The following is a 12,536-nucleotide window of genomic DNA, read 5'->3' on the forward strand; positions in this document are numbered from 1 at the left end:
TTCTTTTTTCATTCTAATTGTGTTTAAACGATTTATTTAGACATTTATAGTATGTTAGAGCATTTGAAGTATTATTAAATATATAAGTGTAGTATTCCCTCCGTAGCGTCGCGTTTTGCAACTTCTCCGCTGTCGCGTTTGCAATCCCCGCCACTCCGTTACGCATCCAGCAGTGCGCAGGGCTTCAAAAAGAAGGTAGAGCGATGAGAGCGGGAAATTCGTATGTTATAAGTCTTACTACATATTGAAAGTTGTGAGGAAATAAACACAGATTCAATATTATCAACGTCTACATTAAAATTAGTAGGTAAAGTAAAAGTAAAATGAGTAAAGTAAAAATGAACTGCGACTTCTCAACAGACTACAATTTGCCCACATCCTTCATTTGATAGAGTCAATAGAGTCTATACCAGGTAGACAGGTAGACGATGTAATCTTGGAACAAGGTATGTTATCTGAAGCCGGGTCTATTCGAACAGCGAGAACAGCACCGTCGCGTCGCATCGGCGAATCGTCAGCCAATCACTGCAAAGAATAACATTATTCCTCTCTCTCTGTTGTCGCACGAAAGTGCACGAAAGTGCGAGACACCATGGAGGCAATACCTATATAAAGTGTAGTAAGGGCTTTTCCATTAGAGGGTACATTACTGGCATATGCAATGTTGCCAAAGCGAACAGTATTTTGGTCCACATTCAACATTCCGCTGTTCGACCGATAGAGGAACAGCGCCGTGGATTGTTTGTCAATATCTTCCGAGTTCGTTGATTTTTACTGACTTTTCTGTGTAAACCAATTGTTTTACGATGACACGAAAGACCGAAAAAATCTCCTGACTGTAAATGTGTCAGAGTGTGTAACGTGTACGTATGAGGTATACAGATAATACTGTCAAGGAGAACGTTCGTATACGTGCAATAATGCTACTTTTATATGCAAGTCAGGAATTCCATCTGTTTCATTAAGAAAAAGAATGTTTGGAACCATTACATTACCAGGAACGTCTAACTTTTCCTGAATTCAATTTTTGTTTTTTATGTTGTACATTACCATGGATATTTAAATAAGGAAACGGAACTTTCCCTGTGGAAAAGAAAAATTTCTAGTGCACAGGAAAAAAAGAACGGATAACCCTCGATATAAGAAAAGTTCCATAAATTGGCACTTTCCATCGGTAAGTTTATGGTTAAATAATATTCGACGTTGCCTCGCGCGAAATCTATATCGTTGAAGGATTTTTGTAATAAATCGATCTTAGTTTTTTAAATAATACGTTGCACACGATCACGTTCACGCACGCGCGAGTATGTTAAGTAACAATAAAGAATATTAAATAAACGATTCTGTACTATTTATGATAGGATTAGTTGTTCTAAAGATCGAATCATTGGACTAACCCAAATTTTTATTTGTTTCAGGTACAATTTGAAACATGTACATCAGAATGATACAACAAAGGGATATAGATAGTCCTTATAGTAAAGATGAATACATTCAACAACTGTTTGTCTTGTTTAGTTGATGCACAGACCATTGTCTTAGACAATTCTCAATTAACTTTATTGCATATCTTTATTCTTGCTCTTACGGAGCAATCTTATTGTCGTAAAGTACCCAGTGTTCATAAAATCATTTTTAATGAGGCTGAAGGCACGTATAGGAAGGCGGACTCTCTTTTGAGAACGTACAGTGTTCTACAACTGACTTTCATGAACAATGAACCATTCGGGAAGTGGAAAACGTCAGGCGAAGGTTTTGGAAGAAAACTATTGGGATTGCAGTGTCTGCACGTATAGAAATACCGCAGAAGCATTTAAGTGCCTCATGTGTGACGTCCGTAAAGGAACTTCTACGCGGAAACCCCGCATAAATCCTCAGCTAGTGGCACAACAGGTCACAATTTTATGTACTATTCGCTGTGTACCTGTTTTCTCTGCTCTATAAAATGACACGCTCATTCTGTATGCAGGTTGCGCAGCAACAATATGTACCACTTTTGAAGCCAGGGAAAAAGGAGGGTGGAAGCGGTGGTAGCACAGCTACTAGTGGTAAAGAAAAAGACCGTAAATTGGACAAACCAAGACGCAAAAATAGGCATCCACCACGTCTTAAAAATATAGATCGCAGTACAGCTCAAACCAATGAAGTGACAGTTAATAACGTCACTGTCGTAATTACGGAATATAAGCCAAAAGTGAAGAAGAGTTCGGATCAGTCTGGTTTATCCAGCAGTGCTTCATCTGAGAATGGAAGTCAACATGACTCCAATCAAGACTCTAGAAGTTTGGATATAGGAACTGATGCTTAGCTCAACGCGCTATATCACATATGTGTATGAATTAATCTAATTAATATATTATATAATCTATGTCAATCTCTATGAACTATGGTACATTTTGTGGACAAAAGCAACTATTTTTTCTATGTGTTGCAGGTTATATAACATTCAATGAGGTCAGACGTTTTATGCTATCAGTGGAAATCATTGAATTTCTTTATTTCAATGTAATATAAGACCTTTTTTCTGTCGTTTATCGTTGTTTCTTTTTATAAATATCAGATATTTACCTATTTGTAACAATGATGTAGTTCACATTTAGAACCATCAATCGAAGTTGTACTTAATGTTATTTATTCCATAGTTTGAAAGTATTCGAAATTACTAATTAATTGATTTATATATTATATAATTTTATTTGTGCAACTTCGGATTATTACTTACTCTATTTACATAGTATCGAACATAACCGATGCAGTATGCGCATTAATATTACAAAATGGAATTTTGTATATCCATTGTTGACATAATAATGTCTGCATGACTTTCATTGAATCTATAACACCACTGCCAGGAAGCATGTTGTAAGATTATTGTTAATTAGAATGTTTTAATCAACTCATTTATGTATGAGTTATTTAATTTGATTATTTAATAATTACTATGACAGTGAACTCAGAAACTGGCATTGGTACGTATATATATATATGCATACCTTTTTATCCCATTCCAAAATTAATCTATGTATGAATTTTTGATTTGTTGTATAAGCTTTATACTTTCATAACAATCAATACCAATCATACAGAAGTTTCCAATTTATACATACGAAAGAATTTTGCAATTCAAATACGTAATATAATATAAAGTGATATACAGTTTTATAAATTTTAGAAGATATTTGGTTTTATATAATGGAAAGCATACACATTCATTTTGATGGTTCATATTGTTTATGGTATTAAAACACGTCAGAGAAAAATATTTACACTTTACACGATATACTTAAATGATGTCAGAGTACATAGATTTTATATACGAACTGTAAACAATCGTAGAACAATCTATTAAATATTAATTTCTGTAATTAGTAATATCACGAAATTTCGAACAATGCAGTGGGAAACTTTTTTTTATTATTGGTGTTATAGATGACCATTGAAGCTACAAAGCTGGCACATATTAGCAACTGCCCAATCATTTTTAATCACTGATTTGAAATCACTGTGATCTATAATTCATTTCATATTTATTTTTTTAGATATTTTACGTTACCAGGTGATAAATAATTTAATCACAAAAAAATTATTGACTGTAAGGACCAGAGAATAACGGGATTATTTCATAAGTGTATAAAATTACAAAATGTCACATAAACAATTATTTTAAAATGTTAGTATGCCAGTTATACAAAAATATAAAAATTACCTTGTTATGAAAATTAACAATCTGCATCATATAAATCTGAAAGTGAACAATACTTTTTGCAAATATTTACACATAAGTACAACATTACTCAAATAAAAAATGCATTGATGGAATACGTAATCAATCGTGCAACCTTAAGATAAATTTACAATAAAAGTAACATTCTTGTAGTTTCCACATTTCATAAATGTCATCGAAATTATAAATCTTTTATAAAAACAAATGTCCGACTCGTACTAAAAGGATACCAGTTTTGATTAACATTTTTATTATTTCTTATTGATATGTAAAATATACATTTTTTTTCGATAAACAATTTTATTGTGTATATACTAGTTTCGCGAAAAAATTGAACGATTAGTAACTTTAAAACAATATAGTCTTAAAATTGTTACTTTATTGTATGCAATTTGGGTATCCATATTTTATAATATAGTAGGTATTTAGTGAATATTAAAAACATCAGTTTTTTAAAAATCATTTTTCATATTATTATAGTATTGAATTAATGTGAATCAAAAATATGTACCCATTGCCTTCATCGTATAAGAATATGTTAAACCAAATAAAATTGAATTTGTGTGTTGTAAATGATTAGGAAAATGAATACGTTGTACAGATTGTAAAACTTTCGAAAAAACGCTGTTGGGATTAACATTATATTATTACAAGAAAAAAATAAATTAAATGTTTTAAGAAAAAGAACCTGAAAACTTTCATGTCTGTCCAAGTGTGATTCGTTGGCAAAATTTTATTTGTATCAAGCAATGTACAAAATATAACAAAACATGAATACCTTTTATTTACAGTCTCCGTAAAATTCAACAGTGGTACAATTTACCATTTCGATCTTACAGATTTCTTAAATTTCTGTTTCTTCTTTAGGTACGCAGCGGTAGAAGTATTACCAGAAGTGTTATTAAGCACTATCGATCCCATATCACCTGTTATATCCATCATTTGATTCTGATTATTGCTTCTCGGTATCCTACCCCCAAAACTCTCGCATACTATTTAACAAAACAATATTATTTTACATAGAAACACAGACCGATCAAATGTATAGATATATATATGTATATACATAAAACTCACCCTCTGTTATTTTAGAGAAGTCGAATACTCTAAGATTGTGTGATTTGTTATCACCACCAGCAGAAAATATAAGAGGATTGTTTGGACTTGATGCGAGACATAGCAAAGCACCAAGATTACTTTTGCTCTCCCAAACACGTAACGGTTCCTCATGCTTAATAATATCCCATACTTTTATCGTACCATCATTTGCGGTGGTAACAAGGAAACCAGGACACGATGAACTTAGAGTCAGACCTAAAATCATAATATTATAAATACATTTCTAATTTCCGTACATAATTTATTGTCTACAAATAGTTACCTGTAACTTCTTTTGTGTGCGCCTCTACACTCCAAATTGGTTTATCTTGCCTGATATCAAAGTATAGCATGTGACCATTGTCTGTGCCTGCCTGTAATACAATTATTAATGATTATAAAAGTTTTGTTACGGACATAAAAAAGATAATTACACGTGATATACTAACTATACAGTAGTTCGGATCAAATTTATTCCACAATACTCTTTCCACCTCTCCCGAGATCTCCCAAGATTTTATAACTGTTTGATCTCTGCAGTCAAATAATCGAACCATTCTATAAAAGAAAATTATTTATATTATAAATATATGCACAGGATTTAAGTAACACGTATCTAAATATAATAGTAACAATACTTACTTATCTGCACAGCCTGTTAATAATTGATGTGTTTCTGTCGGATGCCACTTTATCGATTGAACTTTTTCTTTGAAAGAGGTAATTTTATTAACAGGCGTACCATTCTCCAAGTCCCACAATAAAACAGTCTGGTCAACTGATCCGCTAGCTAGTACATGCCTGTAAAAAACAAAGAAATCCGCAACATTATAATGTATCGATGTTTATATTGGTACAGAACTTTTTACTTTAATAGCTATTTACGTGAAATTCTCATTCCAAGCTAAATCTAAAACAGCATCTTTATGCCCAATGCGTTTTAAATTTTTCTTTTTATTCGGCTTACGACCAAGTTTGTAAGCTGGTTCTAGACAATCTATTAAATCTAGATCCCATACTTCTATAATGGGAGTCATATTACCAATTGCACATAAATTACTTGGTTTCGATTCTGTAGGATCAAAGTTGAGCCATTCTATGCACAATGGAAACGATGGTAACAATATGTCATGATGACAATAAAAAGAATCTTCTGCTTCGTTGTGCACTGAAAATAATTTTAACATGAATACATTGTATAATTTCAAACAAACAAAGTCTAATTTGTGCAATTACCATATACTTCCAAGATACTTGCATCTCCATCAACATGTCCTACCAACACGAGGTTGTCGGTACATTTTATACCATCATCTTCCTTCTCTGAATCTTCATCGTCATCCTTTGTCACTAATGGATCTCTCCCATAGTTTTCGAATGTTGTAATATTGCCGATAGAGCAATGTATGTTACCAGCTATATATCAGAAAAAGCTATTAAATAATGTACCAAGAAGAATGTATTAATTAAACAATATATAAAGCTGTTCTCTTACATTCTTCATCGTAGTTATCAAACTCATATTCATCCTGTTGAAGCGTGTGTGACTCAATCTCGTTTTCCAGCTTCGAATCTTCATCGTCTTCATCCTCAAGATCAGCACTTCGAAGACAAAATTCATACAATATATGTCAAAAGTCAAATCATTCTTAATAACACAAATTACTTACTGTAACTCTGATTGTTTTTCTTCTAAAATTTTCTTTAACTCCGTTGTTGTTAGCTCGACCTAGAAATGTTACAACCAAATGTAAAATTTAACATGAAAACATAAAATTAATGCAGTTATTGTGTTTATTATATTTAGTTAGTAATTTATTTTAAATTATTAACCTTCACAGGGTTTTCAGCTGCAACACCTTTTCTCACCCAAGTCATGCACGGTATTACATTCATTTTTATTATATATATTTCAATTAATATTTATGACAATAATATTGACTCTGTCTTTTTCTAAAGTCAATTTCAATACATGTGTTCGCAAGTAATATCACCGTGAATGTTAGCTGTTATCAGATTATCGTAATCGCAAGTGATCGCAACGCAATGAGAACACTGATATTATCAGTGAATGTCAGTGAATGAGAATCAGTGCTTCGAGTGTGCCCAACATTTTTCGTACGATGGATGGCCGCTAGAGGCGCTGCGCGGAAAAACAGTAACGTATCTACTATTGGGTAGCAGAGCGGCCCGAGCAGAGCCCTGAGGCAGTTATATTGGCGGGAATGTATCGAAATAATCTTACCGGACAAAAAGACTCCAGGACGTGTCCTACGAGTTACAAAATATACACAAATACACTTGTTATACATTCATTTTTCAGAATCAAATCATATAAATTTTTTAAATTCTGCGGGGTGCTCAAGGAACCCCATTTCATCTACCCAATAGTAGATACGTTACTGTTTCTCCGCGCAGCGCTTCTAGCGGCCATCCATCGTATGAAAAAGGTTGGGCCAGGTTGGGCACAATCAGTCACAATTGGTCACAATCGAAGCACTGATGAGAATGAGTGATGAGCACTGATATAATGATATATATATATCAGTGGTGATGAGACAGTGATGAGCATGAGCAAACTCTTTGGCGATGAGAGCATGGATAATAGGAATATAGGCGACGATTCCCTTTCCCTTCTAGGTACACTTTATAGTTTCGTGGTACTGCGAATTCTCAACAGACTATAGTATTTTGCCCACATCCGTCATCTGGTACATATATGTATAGATGAAATAATCTTGTTACACGGCATGAACATGAACCTTCACGCTTCACAATAATAATTTGTATACGACCCAATACGACCACTGTATTGTATACAGTGTCTATGGAAGAACCTTGCATGGTGATTCCATTCCAGATTCCAGCTGGTATGATCTGGTATGACAGCATATGACAGTATGACTTATCAAAATTTCATTAGTTAGTGCCAAAAGTAAATTGTACAATATTTATAATCATTTAGAAACGAAAGTAAGTATGATAAAACATAAATTTTCGACGTTATTATTCATCGTAAATAAAACTTTCAGGTGTACACTCGCACTTCAACTGATCGTGTTGACAAAATTCTTCATAAATTAGGTACTGGAACTGACTTAAATTGATTAATTTAACTAGAAAATTTTGTAATATACAAGTTGGTACTTTTTATATAAGATCGGTGAGTAGATTTAAGTATATTTCTATAATTAGAGATGAGTATTGATTTAATGCTAGCAGCAATGTATGGAAACATGTACATAATTAGTTCGTTAACCTTACGATTTTCATTGTAATAAAATTGTATCGTAGCATTGTGGCAGATTGTGTTTGTTCAAAGTTCTTTTTGCCATTAAGTACATAGTGTACGTATAAATTTCAGCTGCGAAATGAACAGTTCGGCAGATCCGAGACGTCCTGAACGGGAAGTTAGGTATAAACCTGCTGCAGCGAGCAGTCAGGCTCAGCAAGGCGATAATTCAACACCAGACTACATGAACATATTAGGAATGATATTTAGCATGTGTGGTTTAATGATGAGATTAAAATGGTGCGCATGGGTTGCATTATACTGTTCTTGCATCAGTTTCGCGAATTCTAAAGTAAGCGATGATACAAAACAAATTCTTAGTAGTTTTATGCTGTCCATATCGGCAGTTGTTATGTCGTACTTACAAAATCCACAACCTATGACACCGCCGTGGGCATCTGCAACTCAATAAATATATTTCAAATCTCTATACTGTTTGTTGATTACTAATTAATATATCTTGCTCTCAATTTTTTTTAAATTTTCATAAAGAAAAACATAATGAACACGGAATGAAAGAAATGGATTTAATGGAACAATAAAAAAGGAAACAGAGTTGATTTCATCTCTTTTATTTCTTAAAAAGTATTGTACTTTATTACATTAAATGAACCTTTCTTCTATATTTCACTTGCTCCTAAAGATATTCTATAGGTATAACTTACAATAAGTTCAATAAATATTGTATAGAGTTAAATATTTTATCTACTTTTTACATAAATACAGTGACCTTGGAATTTCAATTATCAAGAAATTACTAGTAAAAATCATCATGCCTCGTCGTTCAATCTTTATTATAGATTCGGCTTATTTCAATGGCTGCGTATCTTACATTCCATATATAATTTACATACATATACGCGTTATTCAGTCCCGTTTTTTGCATTTTCATAAAAATCAGTAAAAAAGTAATCATAATTATTTGAAGAGTGTGAATAAAATAATCTACTGGTTTTTTTAACTACGCTGTTTCTATATAAACAATACAACAAAATTATGCATAGATAATCACAAACGATAGATTCAACTAACAGTTTATTTTGTATTGTTTTCTTGACTCTATTAAAAAGCTTGTACAAAAATGTGTCTTTCCAAAGTTTTGTATTAAACAATATCCGTGTAGAATAGGCCAGTGCAACTGCCATGCAGCGTCCACACAGTTCCACGATACTACAATAGTTCAGTGATTACGCGAGTGAAACTTAATAAGAAAAATTTATTTCATTTTTCTGTAGCAAGGCATTTCAATTGTATGTAAACTATTATTTGTATATATATATGTATATATATATAGTACGTTGCCTTCATACTAATCTTTTTATGAGCTTCGTATGGTATCTATTTACACGTACTTAAATCTCTGTATACATATACATGTATGTATATAGAAAGAAAGACTATATATACATATACATTATATATAGAGTTAACATTATTTATTCGGTATCCATGTTTTTTGCTTGCTGTTGGCAGAAAATGTTCTTGACTTAAAAAATATTCTGTTTCGTCAATGAAGTCTGTACAAAGAGAAAGAGAGTTCTACTATAAAAATTGAATATCATTTGAATTTCACTATCTACTCCTTACAGCGAGAAAATTTTACAGAATAATATTAAACTGCAGGTTCATCGAGTGTGCATATAGACGGTCAGCGAAAGTTCATACAAAAAGGAGGCTGCAATGCGTGGCCCCTTAATTTTAGAATGTTTCAATTGCATCCACTCAAGGATTCAGGAAATTAACTTTTTAAATAATCGCACGCGACGGTGGTATTGGCACAGATTGCTAACAACATTATTTTACACCTATCCTGGCCCTTTCCATATGGTCCCCGGTTGGTCGGAAATCTTATTGTTAAACGCTACTTTCGCCTCGACCAACCAGTGTGATCGGATACACGTATTTTTTCCGTTTTGCGCTGAAAAACGGGGAACTATGTTGCCCGTGCGTGGGCGTCGGCGAAAGCCCACGTAGAAGAGGTAAAGAAGCGTCCCCGCTCAATCCTGTCGCGTCGAACTTCTTTTTCCATTCTGCTCCTAAATCTGTAGCCGGTGCCATCAGGCCCTTGCATTCCGGAGAACTTCGAACGCTGAGGAACACGTCGTTGCTACTGTCGCGTTGCCCAGAAGAACCCTAAAATGTCAAATCATTGTTCATCACTAAAAATTGCTGTACCATTATTCAAAATATTGTTTACATTTTTTAATATGTTGGTATCTAATTAATTAACTTAACATTGAAGTATCGTATGAAGTAAGCTCATTTTCTAGTAAAATTATACTCGAAGTTTTACTTGATCCCCTACACTCGTACTTTGTGTGAGCAACTGATTATCCAGATATCCGTTTATTATATTTTCTTATTCATCTATCATGTTGCCAGGAGGATAAACATTTTATTGCATTCTCCTGTACCGAGTTTTATAAACGATGGAATAAGTTTTAGAGCTTATTCTTGTGGTTACGTAAAGAAAATTTTTTGAATTTCTAAGGAGAATAATTCTTCCATGATCTTGCATATCTAGTTCTGACAGGTATGTTTGCATTTTCTGCTTTAAACGAGATATGTATTGTACCTTGGCTTCATAAAAGTCTAAACTGGAACCGTTCGTGTCGTTTTCCTCTTCAGCATAGCCTGGTTGAGCTCTGTTCGAGACGTGGGACGCTCCAGAGGAATGAGAAGAGGTGTGGGGCGAGGAATTTTCAGACAGGTCGTCCCTACAGCAGGCAGCCGTGCATACTCTTTGCTCTCTGCAATATTTCATACAAGTTACATTCGTTATTTACTAGAAACTTCACCCTTCATCTGAACAATAAGAGGTAGCTGAAATCCTTAACTAATTTCTCGTTTTTACATAATTTTCTTTAAATGTCTTTAAATGTAAAACTAATTTAATGACATTCCAGCAACGCGGAGGAGTGTTCAAGAATTTTCTGAGAGGTTTTGAAACGTAATCACCTAAAACAGAAAATTGGGTTGCAGATGAAGGGTTAATTGAGTCATTCTATACGCTATACACAATTATGGACCCGATGGTAACAATAACAGGAATCTTCTGTTTCATTGTAAACTAGAAATAATTAAAAACTATACACATTGTGTATACAATTTAAGATAAAAGAAATCTTTTATCAGCTGAGGCGAGGGCAGAGAGTTAATCGAGTTTACCTTCTGACGGTGACCGAGTCCCGTCTCCTCGGCACTGGCGGCGGAAGACCAGCGGTTAAGCTTTTGGCGCTCTCGTAGCTCGCCTCGCTATTTCCGCTGCTTGTGTTACTGCCGTTGTTTCCCTCCCTCAGGAAGTAGTTCTTCGCCGAGAGCATAGCGAAGTGAAGGTTGTTCTTCAAATCGTCCGCCGCCGTTGACAAGTTTCCCGATATCTTCGGGGTGCGCCTCATCGGTCTCGGTGGTGGTACCGGTGATGGTGGATTACTCGATGCTTCCGAGAGAGTTTCCGGCGTCGCCAACGGCGCTGTTCGAGATGCATCGTCCCAATCGCTTCGCCGGTTCGACCTTTGTACGAGAACAACATTCCAGATAAACTTCTCTCGCGACCAATTCTAAAAGGACAGTAGCTGAAGAGTAACATTCCACTTTCCCAAACGAGAAAACAACGCTGACAAAACAGAATGTTTCTCTTAGACTGCTTGGAATGTTTTTCTTCTACGTCCAAAAGGGTCAAAGTTGATCGCGTTCGTTCTTGAAGTACACGATAGGGAATAGCCGCAGCAATTTCTCTATGTGTCTATAAGTAGCCCTCGTTGCAACGAATCAAATTAATCATTAATAACAAAGATCACATTTCAGAGGTGATTTTTATCCGCTCGGAGACTCGGTAAAAGCCGGAAAGCCGATTAGTACAGGCTCTCCGGTGTCGAGATGTTAAATCGGCGACTTCAGCGGATGATAGTAATAGTAATTGACTTGACTTGAAAAGTAATTGCTCCCTTACCCATAACTCTTGCCAATTTCGAGGGGTCTCTATAGACACGTGGAAACAGCTGCAAGCTCTCAAGAAGCAGCGCGTCCTCCAAGAACGACGTTTCTTCAAGAATACCTCTCGGTTCCTCGGAAACTTTAGTGCGATGTTCGCCTATGTGCGCGGCTGTTAAAGCGGTGATTACTGCGAGTCGTGAAACAAGCGGATGGGAACGAGAGCGTGACACAATTCCGATGGGATTATCGAATGAACGAGATCCTGAGGTAACAACGAATACGCGTAAGAATCAACGTTCTGAAATTTAGCTCGGTCTCGACGAAAGTGGTCGTCGAGGGGTCGCCTGATCACGGTTGATCCCGGAGATCGTTCGAGACTCGAACGTTGTCTCTCTCTTTCTCTGTCTCCGCTCCTTATCAAAGTTAATCCTAGGGTATCCTCAGTGGCCAGACAGTTTCGATGGTCCCGTACATAAAAGTGCTATT

At 34.9% G+C, this 12,536-nt stretch overlaps 4 protein-coding genes across 14 annotated transcripts in view; 2 read left to right on the top strand and 2 right to left on the bottom strand.

The window, feature by feature from the left end:
* The first annotated feature begins 106 nt into the window (after positions 1–106).
* Positions 107–5,273, top strand: Rybp (ring and YY1 binding protein). 2 transcript variants are annotated; one of them, XR_013008888.1, is made up of 4 exons: positions 107–1,174; positions 1,419–1,893; positions 1,970–2,969; positions 3,540–5,273. XR_013008888.1 is itself a non-coding variant. In XM_076422711.1 (4 exons), exons 2-3 carry the CDS (start codon positions 1,717–1,719, stop codon positions 2,306–2,308), a joined length of 516 nt encoding a protein of 171 aa, XP_076278826.1. In that variant the 5' UTR covers positions 1,037–1,174; positions 1,419–1,716; the 3' UTR covers positions 2,309–2,332; positions 2,435–5,273. The 2 variants fall into 2 exon arrangements, 1 of the variants encoding a protein (XP_076278826.1); XM_076422711.1 differs by having other exon boundaries at positions 1,037–1,174; positions 1,970–2,332; positions 2,435–5,273.
* On the bottom strand, positions 4,544–6,920 carry LOC143208337 (periodic tryptophan protein 1 homolog). Its single transcript, XM_076422710.1, has 10 exons — positions 6,656–6,920; positions 6,493–6,551; positions 6,318–6,424; positions 6,059–6,238; positions 5,708–5,990; positions 5,465–5,623; positions 5,272–5,380; positions 5,106–5,196; positions 4,802–5,038; positions 4,544–4,716 (listed from the first exon to the last, which is right to left on the bottom strand). Exons 1-10 carry the CDS (start codon positions 6,716–6,718, stop codon positions 4,544–4,546), a joined length of 1,461 nt encoding a protein of 486 aa, XP_076278825.1. The 5' UTR covers positions 6,719–6,920.
* Positions 6,921–7,628: 708 nt separating this feature from the next.
* On the top strand, positions 7,629–8,542 carry LOC143208339 (PAT complex subunit Asterix). Of its 2 annotated transcripts, none has more exons than XM_076422714.1 (3): positions 7,629–7,795; positions 7,855–7,906; positions 8,187–8,542. In XM_076422714.1, the coding sequence occupies exon 3, from the start codon at positions 8,194–8,196 to the stop codon at positions 8,524–8,526; it is 333 nt and encodes a 110-aa protein (XP_076278829.1). In that variant the 5' UTR covers positions 7,629–7,795; positions 7,855–7,906; positions 8,187–8,193; the 3' UTR covers positions 8,527–8,542. The 2 variants fall into 2 exon arrangements, with proteins under 2 accessions (XP_076278829.1, XP_076278828.1); XM_076422713.1 differs by having other exon boundaries at positions 7,630–7,795; positions 7,855–7,985.
* A 1,386-nt stretch (positions 8,543–9,928) lies between these two features.
* Inae (inactivation no afterpotential E) overlaps positions 9,929–12,536 on the bottom strand; it is a 103,030-nt gene continuing 100,422 nt past the window's right edge. For all 9 annotated transcript variants that reach the window (XM_076422709.1, XM_076422703.1, XM_076422705.1 and 6 more), the window contains 3 exons: positions 11,283–11,627; positions 10,690–10,864; positions 9,929–10,247 (listed from right to left, as the gene is read on the bottom strand). In XM_076422709.1, the coding sequence (XP_076278824.1) occupies positions 9,969–10,247; positions 10,690–10,864; positions 11,283–11,627 (799 nt within the window). In that variant the 3' untranslated portion in view covers positions 9,929–9,968. The remainder of the gene's footprint in view (positions 10,248–10,689; positions 10,865–11,282; positions 11,628–12,536) is intronic.

This window comes from Lasioglossum baleicum, chromosome 4 (genome assembly GCF_051020765.1).
Source record: "Lasioglossum baleicum chromosome 4, iyLasBale1, whole genome shotgun sequence".
Lineage (NCBI taxonomy): Eukaryota > Metazoa > Arthropoda > Insecta > Hymenoptera > Halictidae > Lasioglossum > Lasioglossum baleicum.

Excerpts from the sequence above, each read along its gene's own strand:
- LOC143208337 (XM_076422710.1), bottom strand. The coding sequence starts at position 6,718 with ATGAATGTAATACCGTGCATGACTTGGGTGAGAAAAGGTGTTGCAGCT. Across the intron at positions 6,552-6,655 it reads CAGCTGAAAACCCTGTGAAG|GTCGAGCTAACAACAACGGA; the intron begins GTTAATAATTTA and ends TAACATTTCTAG. Across the intron at positions 4,717-4,801 it reads CTTCTCTAAAATAACAGAGG|TATGCGAGAGTTTTGGGGGT; the intron begins GTGAGTTTTATG and ends TTTGTTAAATAG.
- Rybp (XM_076422711.1), top strand. The coding sequence starts at position 1,717 with ATGAACCATTCGGGAAGTGGAAAACGTCAGGCGAAGGTTTTGGAAGAA. Across the intron at positions 1,894-1,969 it reads CTCAGCTAGTGGCACAACAG|GTTGCGCAGCAACAATATGT; the intron begins GTCACAATTTTA and ends TTCTGTATGCAG.
- LOC143208339 (XM_076422714.1), top strand. The coding sequence starts at position 8,194 with ATGAACAGTTCGGCAGATCCGAGACGTCCTGAACGGGAAGTTAGGTAT.